Source organism: Podarcis pityusensis, assembly GCF_964106645.2.
Source record: "Podarcis pityusensis genome assembly, chromosome: 15".
Taxonomy (NCBI): Eukaryota; Metazoa; Chordata; class Lepidosauria; order Squamata; family Lacertidae; genus Podarcis; species Podarcis pityusensis.
This window is the reverse complement of record NC_138040.1, coordinates 38,778,285-38,798,216: the sequence shown is the minus strand read 5'-3', so window position 1 is coordinate 38,798,216 and position 19,932 is coordinate 38,778,285. Positions and strand designations below refer to the sequence as shown.

Sequence of the window (19,932 nt, the reverse complement as noted above, 5' to 3'; positions counted from 1 at the left end):
ACCCATGATATGCATATGCTGGCTGGGCCTGATGGGAGTTGTAGTTCTAGACATCTGGAGGGCATGAGGTTGGCAAAGGCTGGTACGGAAGAAGAAAACCATTCCTGGCTCCATCTCAACTGCAGTCCCATTTCTAAAGCTAGACCCACATGGTCCTGGTCAAAGTTGAGTTTGGACAAACACCACTCTGGGCTCCATGGAGGGAAGATAACAGATTTCCAGTAAATAAAATGACAAAAAATATTTTTTCTCCTTTAAAAACTTAATCATCCTCATCTATCTTTGCAGGAGGTGGAGGGAAGCGGAAAGGGAGAAGTAAGAAATGGAGAGAGATTCTCAAGTTCCCGCACATCAGTCAGTGCGATGACCTTCGGAAAGGCCTGGGTAAGTGGCAAAGTCAGGCGCATCCAGCCAGCTGAGCTTTTGTTCAGAGTTTGGGAGACGGAGGCTGGGTGGCAGAAAGGGGTGCTGCAAGAACCAGCCAGACTTGCTTGCCAGAGGATTTGCAGGGTGGTGGGAGTGCAACAGCAGAGATCATTCTGTGCGCAGCTTACGGGTTAATTCTGTTAGCATTAAAGTCAAGAGGTGGAGGTGCTGCTTAGCGATAGGGCGCATGATGTTTGCCGAGGTAGCCCATACCCCGATGGCTGTGTAGTTCTTTGGTGAGACCTCCTCAGTAGTTTGGTTGATTATCTCCATGCTATGTAGAAGGCCTGAGGCAAGAAAGAGAAAACCTCCCTTTTCTCAAATCATACGCCGTTTTTCTTCAGTTTCTTCAGTAAAGTATTATTAGGATTATTATTTTTCATCTGGACTGTGCCTGGATTATTTAAGTGCCTTTGCTAATGTGAGGATGTTGTACGAGGTGTGCTACTAGCAGAGCCTGTCTACTCATAGGTAAGGCCCACCGTAGCTGTCTTCGGGCATCTGTTGGACATGTAACATTGCAAACTGGAGATGGAGGCCGAGGCATGCATGTGAGCTCCGACCCCAAAGGCCCCAGCAGAGTTGGCCCTACCAAGAGGCAGAATGAGGCGGCCACCTCAGGCACCAGATATTGGTGGGGTGGCAAGGTGTTGGAAGACGGTGCTGTATTTGCTACATGTGCAAATACTGTGCCCCCTAAGCTAGCCTGCTGCCCTCTGCTGTAGTGGAGGACTCAGTTCACCAGTGCTGAATCCTAGGCCCCATTCAAACAGAATCCTGGAAGTGTAGCTTGTTAAATGTGCTGTGTGTTGTGAGGAGACCCCCCCTATTCCCCCCACAGAACTACAGTTCCAGATTGATCACCTTTAATGATCAACTCCTCTTCCCAGGGAACTCTGGGAGTTGCAGCTCTGTGAGGGGAATAAGGGGTCGCCCAGCCATTTCCAGCACCCTTAAGGAAATACAGTCCCACCAACTAAAGAACAGTGGCAAGAGAAGTTGATGAACTATGCAGAACTGGCAAAAATGACAGAAATCATAAGAGAAAAAGACAACAGAGACTTTGAAAAAGAGTGGGAACCATTCATATTATATTTGCAGAAACAAAGAAAGGCAATAGACTTGATGGCAGGATTTAAATAAACATTCACATTATTAGCATCAGAAAATGTTTAGAAAATAGTGAAACAAGATGATGTATTTAATTTTAATTTTATGTTTTTAGATTTGATGTTATGTTATTAATAACCTTTTCTGTTGAGAGATAGCAAAGCGGGTGAAAACAGAAACAAACCAGAAACGCAAGTTGGGGGAAGTCTTGGAGGGGAGGGAGGGAGGGAGGGAGGAATATATAGTGAACATTAAGAATTTGAAATTTATGTAATGAATGTAAATGAAAAATGAATATTATTATTTTATTTTTTTTAAAAAGGAAATACGGTCCCCAGAATACTCTGGGGAAGCCATGACTGTTTAAAGTGGTACTGTAGTGCTTTAAATATGTAGTGCAGATGGGTCCTAGGCCGTGTGTGGAAAGGGAGGTTGCCCTCTTGCCCTTCAGGCAGCAAAACGCCTTAGGCTGACTCTGTTTTTATCCCTCTGTTTTTCGAAGATGCCTGCTCTTCCCCCAGGCTCTTGAGAAGTGTGAGGGACTTCTTCTGCGCATGCCTCCCTCCCCGTGCTGAAGTTTGTTCTCAAGGCGTGGGGCTGGGCTATGAGAGCGCGCATGTTCCTGCAGCTTGGACGTGCATTTCCGCAGAGGCCTTCTCCTCCTTGGCCAAGGGGGAGGGCAGGGGGTCTGAGAGGAGCAGGAACGGAGGTCTCAGCAAGGAGGCGCAGCGTGTCATGCCTGTGGCAGCCAGAGGTCACAGGCCTGGAATGCGCAAGTGCGCAGCTGAGCACAGCATGCAGTTGCCCCGTGCGACACCCAGGAGGAGGCAGCCCTGAGAAGCGTCTGCCACGCTGACTTTACGCGCGACCTGCGGACGTATTTGTGGGGTGGGGTGGAGATGGAGGGGCTATCGCTTTCCTAACAGTTCAATTTTTGTTTGTCTTCTCCACACCCCTCGGGACTGGCCATTCCTTAGAACTCCCATTAACAGTCACGAGGCAGCTTTAAAGAGCAGGGTTTGCAGATTGACTCACGGCCCAAAATGTATAGCATGCTATTCAGTTAAGTGTTACTAAGAGCAGAGCCATTGAAATTAATGACCCTAACTTAGTCGTGTTCATTCATCTCAGTGGACTTGCCCCAAGGCCTCAGCTGCACTATGCATTTAAGCAGCTTCATATCACTTATCATAGAATTGCAGAGCTGGAAGGGCCCTTGAGGGTCATCTAGGCCAACCCTCTGCAATGCAGGAATCCAATTTGAAACCTCACTTAGCTTTGCAAATGTGCTAGCAGTTTTACTGCTGTGCCAACTCTGAACAGGCATGGCTTTCCCCAAAGAATCCTGGGAACTGTAGTTTCATAAAGGTGCAGAGAGTCATTGGGAGGCCCCCGTTCCCCTCCCAGAACTACAATTCCCAGTGTTCCCTAGGAAAAGTGATGGATTATTTAACCTCTCAGAGAACTGTAGCTCTGTGAGGGCAATACAGTGGTACCTCTGGTTGCGAACAGGATCTGTTCCGGAGGCCCGTTTGCAACAGGAAGAGAGCACAACCCGCAGCGGCACATCTGCCCACGCGCAGGTTGCGATTCGCCGCTTCTGCGCATGTGCATGATGTCATTTTGTGCTTCTGCGCATGTGCGAGTGGCAAAACCCGGAAGTAACCCTTTCTGGTACTTCCGGGTCACCGCAGGACGTAACCTGAAAGAACGTAACATGAAGCGGACATAACATGCGGTATGACTGTAGTTTGTTAAGTTCTGAATTGTAGCTCCTGGCCCAGTAGTCTGCCCACTACAACACAGTGGTGCTTGAGGGTGGAGAAACTGCTTCTTTCTTTGTATTCCAGTTAAAACAGTGCACACAGCTGATGTGTCATTTTTCACCTGCCCTTGAAAAAACAACAACCCATTCTTCCATTTCTTCCTTTGCAGAACGAGACTACAGCAGCTTGTGTGACAAGCAACCGATTGGCCGGCAGCTTTTCCGACAGTTCTGCGAGACGCGGCTGGAGCTCCTCCGGTGTATCCACTTCCTGGATGCTGTGGTAAGGCAAGTGCCATGCCTAGAGCGGGTCTGGCTCAGAGGCATGTTTGCTGCTCAGAGCTGTCCACCTTGGGCTCGCTTGTGTGATGCTTTCTGGGGAGCCTCTGTTTAAATACTGTATAAGGCTATTGAAGAGGGACGCGGGTGGCGCTGTGGGTAAAACCTCAGTGCCTAAGACTTGCTGATCGTAAGGTTGGCGGTTCGAATCCCCGCGGCGGGGTGAGCTCCCGTCGTTCAGTCCCAGCTCCTGCCCACCTAGCAGTTCGAAAACACGTCAAAGTGCAAGTAGATAAATAGGTACCGCTTTATAGCGGGAAGGTAAACGGCGTTCCGTGTGCTGCGCTGGCTCGCCAGATGCAGCTTGTCATGCTGGCCACGTGACCCAGAAGTTTCTCCGGACAGCGCTGGCTCCCGGCCTCTTGAGCGAGATGCGCGCGCAACCCTAGAGTCGGGCACGACTGGCCTGTATGGGCAGGGGTACCTTTACCTTTAGCTTTTTAAGGCTATTGAAATGGGTAGAGCGTAGAACTAGGGTAGAAGGGCCCAAGTTCAATCCTCAATATTGCTGGTTAAAAGGGTCTTAAGCACACCACGGCCCTGCAGGATCAGGCCAAGGACCAACTTACAGCATCCTATTCTTTATATGGTCTCTATATATATAAAGTTAGGCTTTTTAGCATATCATTTTCAACAATTATTAAACATACTTTTATATCTTATACAATTTTTTGACTTCCATCAATCACATCTGAAAAATTTCCAATCTTTTTCACTTGATTTACACTTCTTACTTTCACTATTACATTTAAATATCATAACTAATATCTCTCTTCTTTCCAATATTTCGTATATTCCTCCTTACAAAACTTCTTGTAGTCCTACTAGCATAATTTGTTGATTACAATTGCTCTTCAAATAGCTCGTATATTTCTTCCAATCTTCTGTAAATCTCTGGTCCCGCAGGTTTCGAATCCTTCCTGTCATTTTGTCCAGTTCTGCGTAGTCCGTTAATTTCATCTGCCATTCTTCTTTCGTCAGTATTTCTTCTTGCTTCCATTTCTGGGCCAACAAAACTCTTGCCGTACAGCATCCTATTCTCACGGTAGCCGATCGCCTGCCTGTGGGAAGCTTGCAAGCCAGACCTGAGTGCCACAGTGTTCTTCCCGCTTGTGATTCCTGGCATCTGCCTCTGACCGTGAAGGTGGAACACAGCCATTTTTATCACAGCTCATGGTTAATCTGGAGCGAGACAAACCACAGTCCGGGGTGGCTCAGCCCCTGATGGCGTGGTGGCAGCAGGACTGAGGGAGGAATACCAAGACCAAAATCTTTGCTCTAGAAACCCACACATCTCTTAGTTTGCGCTAAGCCATGGCTTGGTTTAGTATTACATGCAAACCCAGCCTCCAAGAATAGAGAACTAATTTGAACCCTCACTTGGCCGAGATGCTCAGTGGGTGTTCTTGGGGAGGCCACTATTTCTTTAAAAAATATTTATATTTTGTTGAAAATTATATCTTAGCTTGGTCTCCCTTTCAGGGTTGTTGTGATGTTAAAATGGATGCCACTTTGAACTACTTGGATGGAGAGCTGGATAAAAAGAGAATTAAGTAGCTAAATGTGCTACTACATGACACTGATATCCCTTCCAAGACGTTCATGCATTGTACATGCATTGCACATGGCTTTCCCCCTCTAACTTCACAACAAGCCCGTGTGAAGTCATGCATGGTGCTTCATGACGGTGTAGGGATTTGAACCAGAACTCAGCCATGCAATTTTTAATCAGTCTTGATCCCACACTCTTAACTCAGGGGTTGCTGTGTGCCCACTCGTGTGCATGGGTGGAGTCCAGAGAGAAAAGTTGATAACACCTGACTGAGGAAAGGGAGCAAAAAAATTGTATAATTTCAGGAGAAAGGAACAGAGAGGATTTGCCTTTCTTAGGTAAGGCCTTGTACATAGAAGGGAGACATTCAGCCAAACATACAGAATAAGAACTCCCTCAGAACTACACAGGCAATTGGAGCAGGTGAAGATCTTGCTACTCAGCCTTGTTGCTAAGCAATACCTCCATCCCTCTAGGTTATCTGACTTACTGATAGGAGAATTAACCCTTAAGTTACTCACGAAATGATCTCTGCTGTTGCATCTCCAACATCTGCAGGGCTCCCTCTGCTCACTAGAGTTAGACTTGAAAGAAGCATTCTACACTAGCCAATAGAATAGACGAGATGGCAGGTTGTGTCTGTTGCGCACAACAGCTTCTCCAGTTTGCAAATGGGAGCCCAAAGGATAGTTGACTCCTGCTCTACCTATCCTAACCATAGTGGAATATGTAGTTCACTGTACACCTCTGGACATTGGCATTATTCTATTTTAATCACACCCTTTCCAAGGGGCTTTTTTTTTTCTTCTTCTTCTTCTTCTTCTTCTTCTTCTTCTTCTTCTTCTTCTTTCTCCTCCTCTTCCTCTTCCTCTTCCTCTACCTCTTCCTCCTATTCTTCTTCAACATCATCATCCATTCATTTCATTTCTATACCACTTTATATTTTTTTTTGGGGGGGGGGTCTCAACGCGGTTTACAACATACATTAAAACATAAAATAAAACAATCCAGAGTGAATCATTACTGAAAAAGTCCAATATAAAATATACATTCAAAGCAGCATATTAACAGGAAACTAAAATATTACCTTAAAGATTTCAAAAGAAAACATTACAAAGGAGTTCATCTACAGAATGCCCATTTAACGCAACAAATTTAACAAACAAAAATCTTAAACATTTCAAAAGAAAACATCACTAAATGAAGTCAAATATAAAATGCACATTTAAAATAGCATAACTAACAAGAGAGTAAAATATTTTCTTAATCCTGTGTGGTAGGTTGAGCCAGGATAATGGTTTTTTTCCAAGTCTGCTGAGTGAGTTTCATAGTGAACAGGGATTAGAAATTGAGGTTCCTGCATGCAAATAACATTCTAGTCAGCATTGGCCCAAGACATTTTGCTTCCTGAGGGAAAACAGAAAACGCAGACAGAATTAAGGTGGGTATTACCCAAGGCTGACCAGGTTATGTTGGCATCTGGGGCAGAAAAATCCCCAATCTGCATTTCGTTTGGAGTAAAACACAGTATTAATAAACTGAATAACGTACAATGTGCTGCTCTTTCATGGCCTCCATATCAAGCTGCCTGAAGCAGCTGCTTCACTTTGCCTAACAGTAGAGGCAGCCCTAAATCTAACCACTTTGCTAGACTTGTAGGTTTCTGGACCCCTGCCTGGGATGTGTGTATCGTTCCTCCATTTCTAGAATCCATGGGCAGTTTTCAAAAAGAACCTATAGAAAGCCACAACTCTTTCAGATCTCGATTATTTTCACAGATCCCTTTTCCCTGTTATTTTCACTAAATTCACTTCCCCGCCGCTGCTGCCTTCCTGATTTGCTCGTGAGGGGAAGGCGAAAAAATGAATTCCTGAAGAGCGACCTTTTCCGCTGGGAGAGGAGAGTTTCTCGCCCATTCTAAAGTCAACGGTGCAAAAATTCCATTCAGATGACGTATAATTTAAAAGTCAGCCCTTCATCCGAAATAATATCCTAGTGTTTTCATGAGCTTCGCCCCACCACCCCCTTCGTTCTTTTCAAGGCTTGCTGGTTCTGGAAGCATTTTTTTTGCATCCAGCAGAACAAACTATTGCTCCAGGTCATGTCAACTCATTTTAAGCTTAAAGGAAATTTATTTTTCCTTCTTTCTTTATTCTTGCAAGCTCACACAAAGTTTTGATCTGAAATCCATTTGCTCCTACTCTGAGCTTATACGATGCCAAGAGGCACTTTTCGATGCTGTTTAAGAGGGAACATAAGCCTCATAAAATGATCTGTGTTTCCCATTACCAAACTGTGTTTATGCAATTGAACATCTCTCTCCCCAACTCCCCCTCCGTCCGCATTGAAGGCGGCTTGTCGAACCCACTTCAGTTTGTGTCCCTGTGTGTAACAGGGAGAAGTCGCGGGCCCTGCTAGCAAATTTTAAACCAGCGTACACAAAAGTTAGGCCTTTTTCTTATTTGCATAAGCTTGCTGCTTGTGAATGACAGGAATGCTGATCTGGTCAGATGGCTGCTAAATGGGAAACACATGCTCGGAAAGCGATCCTCCGCAAGGCTGTGACGGTTGCAGCTAGCAAAAGGCGTAGCGATGAAAACTCGCAGTGTGTTAAAAAACTTGGTTCGGAGCCCTGCTGTGAGCCAGGGACCTTTCTTTACAAGGGAAGTTATGAGAGTTTTTGTTGGATGCTTTGGCTTTGAAGGATTGGAAAGAACCAGCTTACCTTCCTCAAAGTTCAGGGATCCTTTCCGCAACCTACATTCAAAGAATGTACAGTCTGTTCCCCCATGTACACAAATGGTTGAGTGGTACACTCGTAGGCCATTGTGAACAAGTGTACAGTCCGTGTCTGCAAGAGTTGAGCTGTACAAATCGATAAGGGTACGCAAACAAATGCTTGTACGTGTTTAGAGACAGCTGGTCCTTGTGCTCCGTGTGATACGTGAATTATCCTTCTGAGCTCTCAAAAAAGGGCACAACTTAGGGTGCCCCCAAGCATTGCCAAAAAAGAATTCACTTAAATATTGCAGACAGAGTCCAGTGGGAAAGGAAATCCTTGACACCATTTTACTAAGGAAACTGCACAAAAGCAGTGTAGAATCTGAAGAGCAATAAACAGAGAGGTTTGCCATTCTCACTTCAGACCTTGTACATGGCAGGGTGAGAGTCAACCAAACACACATAGGAAAAACTGCTTGAGCTACCTAGCCAATCAGGATGTGCGCTGCCCCAGGAAATTTCATGCTATTCTGCCTGGTTCCTAAGCAAACACCTCCACACATCCCCCCACCCCAAAGTTGACTTTGTTGCTAACAGAATTAACCCTTTAGCACATGGAATGATCTCTGCTGTTGCACTTCCAACAGCTGAGCCCAGCCTTCAAGAAGGGGAGCAGTTAAACAGGTACATTATGAAGAACAAATTCATCACACAGCAGCAAGGAGTATAAATAGAGAAGCACTGGGCATTGAGTAGGCACAACTGGATAATAATAATAACAACAACAGCTGTACTCTCCCGTCTCTTTTTTTCCAGCTGTGGGTGGCCCTGCTCCGCCGTAGCTACAGAGGGAGCTCCTTACAGGCACCCCTGCAGCCCAGGGTCAGCTCAGAGAGCTTTCTTCTACCCCCACTGGAGATGCTGCACATTCCTTCCCATTTGCTACGCTGCGGCCTTTTCATTAAGGAGAACATACGTGTCACTTGAGCCTTGAGAAGCAATGACTCCTCAGCCATCCCAGCTATCCCCCTGCCGCTTCCTACATTGGCACGTCCTGCTTTTAAGAAAGAGGAAGGTTGTGTTGTTGTTTTTAAAAAAGAACAAACCAAACTCTATGCACCTGCTCCTCTCTTCTCCTCTGACTGGCTACTTCTTCAACTCTGGCTATTCACTCCAGTTCCATATTTGACTTGAATGCACTCTTGCGTTGTGGTCCGTTCTCTCCAGGACATGGCAGGCCAATTAACCCTTTGCCTGCTCCTCATCCCTGCCATTTCTGTGTGTGGCGGAGGGAGGGTGGCTGGGTGGGTGGGTGGGAGAGAGGGCGTTTTCTTGTTTCTCTCCCTCTCTCGTCTCCTAGCACCGAGCTGTGTTCCAAAACAATTGGGAGGGGAGCTGCAGGTCAGATTTTTATAGCAGCAGTGTGCTCCTCTCTGTAGTACGAGGCAAACAGCTTTCATCCTGTGGAAAAGGGCCAGGAAGGAGGGAGGTGGACCCCAGAGCAGGGAAAAGAACATGTTTTGTGTGTGTGTGTGTGTGTGTGTGTGTGTGTGTATGCATAAAGGGGACCTCTTGCATGCAAGGTTTCCAGTTCCCGCACTCAAAAACTGCGAGGCACCAAAAGTCTGTCGCAGCATAAAGTAGCTATGAGCAGGTGAGTTGTTCAGTACCAGGCTGATGTATGGCATGCGTTCATAAGTGCCAGCCTTTGCCATCCTGGTGCCCTCCAACTGCTTTGGATGGCAACTGTGCTGGCTTGGGAGTGAAGGGAAGCCTAGTCCAAAATATGCAAAGGACACCAGGTCTGCAAAGGCTGGAGTATGTGTAGAAAAGCACCTGAAATTATAAGAGGAAGAGCAGAAGCGTTTGCAGTGGAGCTGGTCTCTTTGAGCAAATAGGGCAGTGCCCCAGCAGCCTCAAGTCTGTCTCAGCCAGCCCCCACCTGCCTGCTTCCTTACTTAACAACCAGCCCATGGGGGGCACTGCCCACCATGCTACCCCTCCTTTCTTTCAGTTTTGCCCTTGGAGATCTCAGCAGGGAGAATGGGGACAAAACTAGGAGTTGGTTCTGTTTGTCATTGGGGTCTGGCGCCACCTACTGTCTGCCTCCTTGCCTTCCATCCTACCAGTCCCAATGGGCGCCAGCCAAACTGACAAACAAAAGGGAAATGGGAGCAGGAATGGCATGCCGGAGGAAGCATCCTTTTAATCGGGTAGACTGTTAGTTCATCTTGGTCAGTATTGTCTATTCTGACTGGTAGCATCTCGCCAGGGCATCAGGAAGAGATCTCGTCAGGAATGTATGGGTGTTCTCCAGAATCAAGGTTGCACCTCATGTGTGCATGTCTTTCTCAGGTCTGATCAACCTGTTGCCTTTTCTCCTGTCCCAGGTAGAATATGAGGTTTCCCCAGATGAGAAGCGGAAGGAAATGGGAGAAGAGATAATCCGCAACTTTTTCAACAGCAAAGTAAGTATATTATTTCTGTGGGACAAGGGTAAAAGCGTGTGTCGAGAACTGCTGACGGCTCCCCCGTGTGGTGATTCACTTCATTGCGGCTTCCCAGGAAACGGGCTGGCTCCTGAGCTGATTCCACCAAGGCCGGCCATTGACTCCTCGTGGGCAGGAAAAAGTATAAAAGGGCATCCTAGGTAAATTCTGCTTTGCTTAGCTGACAAGGCCATGCTGAGCTCTAGTGTACCTAGCCTTGCTCTTTGTTCTTGACACTAGTTTGCCCTCCCATCACAGATCAGGATTTGCTTTTTAGACCTGACTCACTGCAGCCCCTTTTCCATGCCCCAGTCCTGATATAATCAAGCTGATGTTGGAACCGGGTCTGCCCTTTGGAACTCCCTCCCACTGCATACCGGGCAGGTGCCTCCTCTGTTGTCTTTCTGGCTCCTTCAAAATACATTCCTCTTTCAAACTCTTTATTCCAGTTGATATCTGTTTTGAATTTGTATGGAATTTATGTGTGTGATGCTGTTGTTTTAAAATGTTTTTATATTTTTAATTGTTTTTATGTATGTAACACACACACAAGTGTGTGTGCTTGTTGCTGTATTGTAAATTGTTTTGGGATGCCTCATGGGAAGTGATTCATAAATGAAATAGATCACTATCAGCGTTGGATCTGTACTGAGGATTACCAGCCTTTTTTGGTCAGTGGGCATGAAGCTTAGCACGCCTTTCTGTGTTAATTGTTTCTAGGGGAAAAAATCCATTTGCATTCTACTTAATATGGAAAATTACCCCAAAAACAGATTCTCTGCCACTGAGTGGTAGTTCAACAGCACCTGAAGAACATCAGCTGGGGAGGAGTGGAAGCTGGGCCAAATGGGGGTGGGGATCAGAGAATGCTCCAGATCTGAGCCTGTGGTGGCGGCAGAAATGAAGTCCAGCACTCAAGACACTTCAAGCGTATGTCACTCATGGCTGGTGTTGTTGTTTATTTAGTCCCCAGGCTACATAGCAGAGATCAGCCAGTCCCTCGTGAACCATTGCACGGAGAATCTGCAGAGAAGCGCCTGCAAAGACCTCTTCAGCAGCTGTGTGCAGTGAGTGCCAGGCCCTGGGGAGATGGGTGGGTAGTGGCGGGTAATTTCGTTCCCTGACACTACAGTACTACGGCCACGTTCATATCATATCACGGTTTATTGTGATGCCCAGATGCACTCACTGGGGCTTGCTGCTTAAGGTGGAGCCTCACCTTTCTTAGCAGGCCGAGACAGGCAGGGACCGAATTAAATTTCTTTGTCGATTAAGTCCAAGGTGGGCAGGAGCTCTGTTGATCTTGATGGCAAGCACCAAGCACATGTACACGTGGGTACAATCTGTACCACCAGCTCTGGGAGTTGCGACTCTGTTTCATCAGCCCATCTCCAAGCCTTGAAGAGTCGGCCCAATCTTAATTTGTGTCTTTTTCACAGGCACCTACACGAGTACCTCAGTGGAGCTCCTTTCACGAACTACCAGGACAGCATGTATTTTGACAGATTCCTCCAGTGGAAGTACCTGGAGAGGTAAGGTGGTGTTCTTCATCACCCAAAACCCCTCTTGTTCCTTTGCCAAACTGATGCTCACCTGAATGGAGTTTTCGTGTACTTTGTTGTTTCAGGCAATCAGTGACCAAAGACACCTTCAGACAATACCGGATCCTTGGCAAGGGAGGCTTCGGAGAGGTAGGGAGATGATTGGCAGCCACAGGGGCTGCTTCTGGTGTGGGGCATTGCAGAAAGCTTTAGGCTCCCGAAGGCACAGGATACATGATTATCATATATCTGACCATGCTTAAAACACTGGTGTTGTTATTAATTACTTTTAGTTATGTATTTATTGATATCCTGCCTTTCCCCCTAAAAACACAGGAAAACCAATTATTAAAACACAAAAGAACATTGATAAAATTAAAACTATATGCATATGCAAAACCTATTAAAACCATGCCAATAATTACCATAAAAACAGCACAGCGCCAGCCCTTTCATTAAAAGCAGTCAGTCTGCCCCAAAGCCCGTTGGAAGAAGAAAGCCTTCACCTGCCGGCAGAAGGACAAGGGGGGATCCAACTGAGCTTCTCTAGGGAGGGATTTCCAAAGTCTGGGAGTGGCTGCTGAGAAGACCCCTGTGAAAAGGTGAATTGCCATGGTCGTTAGTAGCAGTGACTATAGCAAGGAGCCATAGCTCAGTGGCATGTTCTGCACGCAGAAGGTTCCGGGTTCGATCCCTGATGCCTTTCATTTAAAGGATGAGGTAGCAGGTGACAGGGAAGACCTCTGCCAAAGACAAGAGTGGAGAACCTCAGGCCTAGGACCAAGGGGGGCCCCCCATGCCTCTCTCTGTGGACCCCAGAACTCTCCCTGGACCACACACCTTACTGACTCAGCTCTGCACCCTCTTGAGCATTTTTGCCTGGCTGGAGTGTGTCCCTAAACTCAGATGGAGGACAGAGAGTGATGCATGAGCACGTGTAGAAACTTGACTGCTGTTCAAAGGTAAAATTTAGGGTTGCCATATTTCAAACAGTGAAAAGTCGGACAGACAGAAAACTTGTTGAGCTTTTTTTGACAAAGTTTTGGAGCTATTTTTAACGAGAAATGGCAAAAATGGCACTGCCAACATGGGCTGCCATATGTCTGGATTTTCCCGATTGCGGTCTGGGAAAATCCAGATGTATGGTAACCCTATAAAACTGTCCCCCATTGCTCCACCCACCTTTACCTCTGGCCCCTTCCACCTCTGGTGTGTTGTCCCTGGAAGTTTGCCTGAAATGCAGACATCAGACTGAAAAGGTTTTCTTACACCTGCTTTAGGGAGGATGCAAATCAGCCTTAAAGAGAATAAGCTGCACCTCCTCAGGTAGATGAACCATGCACCATTTACCTCCATCTTGTCTGAATCAAGCTTCAGATTGCTGGCCTCTTATCCAACACATGACAGATCCCAGCCATTGATTCAGCACTTCTGCCACTTTACATGACTCAGATGTAAAGGGGAGAGAGAGGGAGAGCGAGCGAGAGCTGGACGCCACCAGCATATTGATGGCTCCTCATCCCACGTCCCCAGATAATCTCACTCAGGGCTTTCATGTTAGAAAAGCACAGGAGAAGACTGAATCCTGTGGATCCTCACAGTATACGTGCCACAGGACTCAGCAGTGGTCTCCTAGCTCCACCTTCTGGAGCCAGCTGTCTTGGCAAAAGTGAAGCACAGTGCTCTCATTCTCCAACTTCAAGAGCCTGTCCAGAAGGATAAGGTAAAGGTAAAGGGACCCCTGACCATTAGGTCCAGTCGTGACCGACTCTAGGGTTGCGGCGCTCATCTCGCTTTATTGGCCGAGGGAGCCGGTGTATAGCTTCTGGGTCATGTGGCCAGCATGACTAAGCCGCTTCTGGCGAACCAGAGCAGCGCACGGAAACGCTGTTTACCTTCCCGCCGGAGCAGTACCTATTTATCTACTTGCACTTTGAGGTGCTTTTGAACTGCTAGGTTGGCAGGAGCAGGGACCGAGCAACGGGAGCTCACCCCGTCGCGGGGATTCGAACCACCAACCTTCTGATCGGCAAGTCCTAGGCTCTGTGGTTTAACCCACAGCGCCACCCGCATCCCGTCCAGAAGGATACCATGGTCAGTAATATCAAAGGCCCCCAAGAGGGGAATTACCAGGCTCCCAGGCCCCTTGTCCTTCTCCTGGCACAGAACATCCATCAGACCAAGGCAGTTTCAATATCCAGCTGAGGCCTGAAATGTATCTAGATCAGCGGTTTTCAAACTCCACCCCCCCCCCATATGGGCCACTTGAAATCTGCTGAGGGTCTTGGTGGGCCACTTAAGGATTTTTCTGCCTGATTGGACAGTTAGAGTGTTTGTTCAGTGCTAGCTAGATGCTGCATGGTATTTAAATGTATTCTGGCTGCATCTTTTATCTCTTACATATTGTATTTTTTATATTGCAATTCAAATTTCATAGCATTCAAATGCAGTACAATATAGGAAATGAAAGAAGCAATCAAAATACAATTAAAAATCAATATGAATAACTCCTTTTAACAGCAAGGTCGGGTGGTGAGTGCCGACAGGATTTAGCCACTGTGGTGGGAAGAATGGTTTATCGCGCTTGTAGGGAATGACTGGCCGAGAGCCCAAAACAGGAGCACTCCTTTTAAGAGGAAGGATACACCGCAACATTTTGTTGCAGGTCCTACTAATAAATGACATTGTGCCCCAAATCACTCTGAGTGAAACAAAAGGACCACATCACATGCTGTATGCCAGCACATATAACTACGGACTAACAGCTCTTTAATTTTAAAAGCAGCTTTAGGGGCGCTCCCTTCAATTCTTCCCCTGTCTGCCATTTCCTTGTTCCAAATTGCTCTCTCTTGCAGGTTTAAAATGCAGATTTGCAGAAACATTGGAGGGCTGATTCAGAGGAGGGAAAGAAGGGTGTGCCCCTTTCCACCTCTCCCTTTTGCTTCAGAAGTGGTTTTCATCAAGCTACACATACACGGTGGTTGCATGTATAATGTGCAGTTTTGCCTGATAGTACTCTGGTGGGGTGGGTGGGCAGGGGAGCCATGAGTTTCTTGCTGCATCTGACTGTGAAATTTGAGGGGGTGGGGAGAGACTTCTGAGAGCCTCCCCTGCACTTTGCACCCACATTTGAAGGGGATTGTTCGCTGAGTCCCAATGCAGGACTTGGTGGTTTGCACATGTGCCTTGAAAGGATCTGCAAGGAGGGAAGGAGTCTTATCCTTACTGAGTCTCCCTGGACCACCTGACATCTGGAATAACTTGTACTCTGGAGGTTCAAGAGTAAACAGTGTTCCCCCTGGCTGCCTGTTTTTCTTCAATGAGTGCTAGTGCTCCCAGTACGTTTCCGAGCACAATTCAAAGTGTTGGTGCTGACCTTTAAAGCCCTAAGCGGCCTCGGTCCAGTATACCTGAAGGAGCGTCTCCACCCCCATCGTTCTGCCCGGATGCTGAGGTCCAGTGCCGAGGGCCTTCTGGCGGTTCCCTCACTGCGAGAAGCAAAGCTACAGGGAACCAGGCAGAGGGCCTTCTCGGTAGTGGCGCCCGCCCTGTGGAACGCCCTTCCATCAGATGTCAAAGAGATAAACAACTACCTGACATTTAGAAGACATCTGAAGTCAGCCCTGTTCAGGGAAGTTTTTAATGTGTGTCATTTTAATGTATTTTTAATCTTTGTTGGAAGCTGCCCAGAGTGGCTGGGGAAACCTAGCCAGATGGGAGGGGTACAAATAATAAATTATTGTTATTACTATCATAGTGCCTTGTCTGAGCATGTATGGATCTCTACCCAAATCTGTCTGCCCCGCCATGCCCACTTTTCACCTTGTCCTCAGGTGTGCGCGTGTCAGGTGCGGGCGACAGGGAAGATGTACGCCTGCAAGAAGCTGGAGAAGAAGCGCATCAAGAAGCGGAAAGGGGAGGCCATGGCTCTGAACGAGAAGCAGATCCTGGAGAAGGTCAACAGCCGGTTCGTGGTGAGTGTGTGCCTGGCATGCTGCTGACATCCCACACGCGTCCAAGACTGACTGCTGGCTGCCTTCCTCCGACTTCTGCCCTGCAGTTTTCATGAGCTTCCCTGGTGTCCTTTGCTAATGCTCACTGGGGATGCCTCATATAAAAGGAATCTCCCAAGTTCCAAGGCAGCACATCTGCAAAAGGTGGTAGGGCTCATGCTTTGCATACAAAAGATATGAGGTTCAATCCACGGTAACTCGAGCTGGGTAAAAGACTCCAGTTTGAAACCCCGGAGAGCCACTTCCTTGTCAACGCAGACCATGTAGGGGTTGCTGGCAGTACTTGACCAACTTCCATGCAGCTTGGTGGCATAATCCTCCGCTGAATGCTGCTGGAAAACAGCTGATCCACACTCCTCAGCTGATTCCAGGGGTGTGTATGTGGTGTTAGGGGAGGTGTATGACCTCTGGTAGGGGCCACATTGTGCACCTTCTGGGGTAATTTGTTCAACTTTGGTCCCCATCCTGCACTCAGCAATGACCTGTGGCTCCTAGAAGCTGTCAGCATGCAACAGCGGCCACTGGCCCCACCACGGAACAGCTTCAGCTGGCCAGCTACGTCAGGTGAGGGTAGCCAATGGGCCACAAACCTTTGGTGAGTTAGGGAACTTCTCCTGCATGCGAAGACAGGCTCCCATGGACCGAGTGGACAAGGCCAAGAGTGGTTCCAGTGGTCAAGAAGGCATGCTGTAGAGGGGACAGATGGGGCTTGTCAGCCTGGGAAAGGAGTCTGTCTGGGAGAAGGAAAACTCTGAACCTGAACTCTAATATTCAGGAGGAAAAAGGCTAAGGAGTAAACCCTACACAAATTTGGAGTCCCAAAGTTGGTTGGATTGTGCCTTGTACACCTTCTTCTGTTAACTCCAGCCAAGCTGGTGCCAAATGTATTGCTCTGCTTTCTTTTGGACCACATCAGCAAGACTGAGAGGGGGGTCTTGTCCTCGGGGCAGCCCAGGACCTCCATACACACTGCCCAGGCTTGCGCCCAAAGTTGGTCACTTCAATGCTGTTAATGCAGCCATTTGACTTCATCCTGAAATACTTCATCCCTGGAGGCACACTCCATTGTCTCTCAAAACAGACGGCTGCCAACAACAGCTGTTTCCAGCACCAGTCTGCTGGGAACCAGAGGGATGGATGTCCTGGGACTTCTGACATCCCACTGTGGCTCCCCACTGGAAGGAGCTGAGGATCTCATTAATCTGTGCACCTCTCAACTCTTTCCTGCATCCATCAGCTGGCCAGCAGCAGGAGGCACATCGCTGAGATCCCATTAAGCACCTCCTCTCCCCTGACTGAACCAGTAGGTGGCAGCAAGGCACAGTGTAATCTCAGTGCACCAGGAGAGATGGGGGAAAGGGCGAGTGGGACGAGACTGTGTATGTGGGGAGGGAATGGCCAGGTGCTTCCCACTGCTGGATTTGGTCTCTGACCCACTGCCTGCTCATGCTTTACCCCCCCCCCCAGGGGCAAAAATGGTGCCAACAATATTGAGCTAGCTGGACCAGTGGTCTCACATTGCTCAAGACAGCTTCTACTCCTAAGCCACTTCTTGGGAGGCATACAGCGAAGATGGGCTGTTGCCTCCATGCCTTGCTTCCTGGTGGGGTCTGGTTGGCTGCTGCATGAAACAAGATGGTGGGGTGTTTTTGGCCTGATCTAACAGGGCTCTTCTTCTGCTGCACACCCACAGGTGAGCTTAGCCTACGCGTACGAGACCAAGGATGCCCTCTGCCTGGTCCTCACCATCATGAATGGAGGCGACTTGAAGTTTCACATCTACAACATGGGCAACCCCGGCTTTGACAACGAGCGGGTCACTTTCTACGCTGCAGAGATTTGCTGCGGCCTCGAGCACTTGCACCGGGAGGGCATCGTGTACAGGTGAGAGAGAAGCGGTCAGGCTCCTCAGGCTCCAGGAAGGCGAGGCGCATAGGGAGAGCCTGGGAGCAGGGCAAAGGCAGGGGTGAGAGAGGCCTTTCTCACAGCATTGCTGACACAGGGCAAGATGGAGAAACCCTCCATCTCCTTTGCACGTGTGGCTGGAGGGTGAAAAGTGTCAGCCCAGACAGGGGTGGCAGGCCTGACATATTGGTCTGTGTCTCTCTGGTTGCATTTTGAACCTGATTAACAGTCTATGTCCTAGTAAATGTGTTTGTGGGAGGGGGGACATGTTATTGATTTGGTTTGTTCTTGTTTTTATTATGTATTTTGTGTTTTATATTTTTATGCGGAGATCCACCCTGAGATCTTCGGATGAAGGGCAATATACTAATACTAAATACTAATACTTATATTGAGGGACGCGGGTGGTGCTGTGGGTTAAACCACAGAACCTAGGGCTTGCCGATCAGAAGGTCGGAGGTTCGAATCCCTGCGACGGGGTGAGCTCCCGTTTTTCAGTCCCAGCTCCTGCCAACCTAGCAGTTCGAAAGCACGCCAAAAAGTGCAAGTAGATAAATAGGTACCTCTCCAGCGGGAAGGTAAATGGCGTTTCCGTGCATTGCTCTGGTTTGCCAGAAGCAGCTTAGTCATGCTGGCAACATGACCCAGAAGCTGTCTGCGGACAAATGCCAGCTCCCTTGGCCTATAGAGCAAGATGAGTGCCACAACCCCAGAGTCATCCGCGACTGGACCTTAAGGTCAGGGGTTCCTAACACTTATATTACTAATAATTTTCTCCTCCACCTCCAGTTTTTCATTCCTCCTCCCACAGTCAGTCGGTGTTCTGTGCCCACTGAGCATGGTCAGTCCTCATTGGGCTGTTTTAGGGATCCCTCCCCCAGCCACTTTTTTGGGGTTTTTTTTTTTTGTACTTCTGCAAACTTTCTCCAGTTTTGCTGAAACCTCCCTGTTGTGCTTGGGTGGTTCCATTTTGGTCCCATTAGTAACAACATTCACAAACTGAACAGTGGAAATAGAAAGACCCATAAGCAAAACTTTGTTCCCGTATGCAGTTGTTACTGAATCAAGCTTCCTCTGTCCAAAGCAGTGTTTAAATTTTGCCTTAGTTCCTGGAAACTTTGAGCTTCTTTCTGTACCACAAGGGCTGAACATTTTTGGGCTCCCCTCCCTGTTCAGGACGCTAATCTCTTCTAGAGAGCTTATAATAAATTGCTCCCGAGTTGGCATAATTGTGTGAGTCTCTGCCTCATCCACCTGGGACCCACATTGCCAGGCGAATCTTCAGAGTGAGGACGTTCCACAGCCTTGGTGCTATTGCTGAAAACTCTCCGTCTTTCCTGCTCACTCATTTGACCACTCATGGTGGTGGCACAAAGAGTAGGACCTCAGAAGCAGGTGGATTATGGGAGCAGCTGCTTATATCAGATATGCTGGTTTAGGACCCACTTGTACATTCCTCCTTCCCCCCACAAATATCCTATGTGCTTGAAAGGGTTGAAGAACCTTGAACCTAGAAGTTCACCTGTCTACCTGCCTCTCATTCTGAGTTGTGTCTGTATCTTTGCTGCAGAGACTTGAAGCCAGAGAACATTCTCCTGGATGATGATGGTGAGTCTTCTTCTTCTTCTTTGGTGATCCCTCATCTACTTGTAAGATTGTCTTCCATGAACACGGTTTTAACAGTGAGTACGTAAGTGACTGTGGAGGCCAATTCAGGATCCACACATCTTTCCACAGTGGGGACATAGGTTTCTGGATAGATCATGGTGAAGGTTTGCCAAGCATGCCTTCCTCTTAGCATGTTTCTCCCTTTTGTCCTGAGTTCGAGCATCTTCAAAGCCCATGACACCTTTGGTAAAGGCTGTTCTCCAATTGGAGCGCTCGCAGGCCAGTGTTTCCCAGTTGTCGGTGTTTATACTGCATTTTTAAAGATTTGCCTTGAGGGAGTCTTTAAACCTCTTTTGTTGAGAACTGGATGCTGAGGCTGCCCTCTGAGGCTCTGGGCCCCAATTTGCTCGCTGCTGACACATGTGGCTCACACCATGACCTCTATCTCCCCTTTGTCTCTTAT

General features: G+C 47.7%; 1 protein-coding gene across 3 annotated transcripts in view; it reads left to right on the top strand.

The window, feature by feature from the left end:
- LOC308463770 (G protein-coupled receptor kinase 5-like) overlaps positions 1-19,932 on the top strand; it is a 77,917-nt gene that overhangs the window by 47,622 nt on the left and 10,363 nt on the right. For 2 of the 3 annotated variants that reach the window (XR_013979720.1, XM_080982459.1), the window contains exons 2-10: positions 289-384; positions 3,472-3,584; positions 10,304-10,381; positions 11,369-11,469; positions 11,842-11,934; positions 12,030-12,093; positions 15,777-15,917; positions 17,650-17,840; positions 19,432-19,469. Coding sequence is in view for 2 of the 3 variants with exons in the window: in XM_080982459.1 (XP_080838585.1) it covers positions 289-384; positions 3,472-3,584; positions 10,304-10,381; positions 11,369-11,469; positions 11,842-11,934; positions 12,030-12,093; positions 15,777-15,917; positions 17,650-17,840; positions 19,432-19,469 (915 nt within the window). In the remaining variant the exon portion in view is untranslated. Of the gene's footprint in view, positions 1-288; positions 385-3,471; positions 3,594-10,303; positions 10,382-11,368; positions 11,470-11,841; positions 11,935-12,029; positions 12,094-15,776; positions 15,918-17,649; positions 17,841-19,431; positions 19,470-19,932 lie in introns of those variants that run through there. The other variant, XM_080982460.1, reaches the window with a different exon arrangement.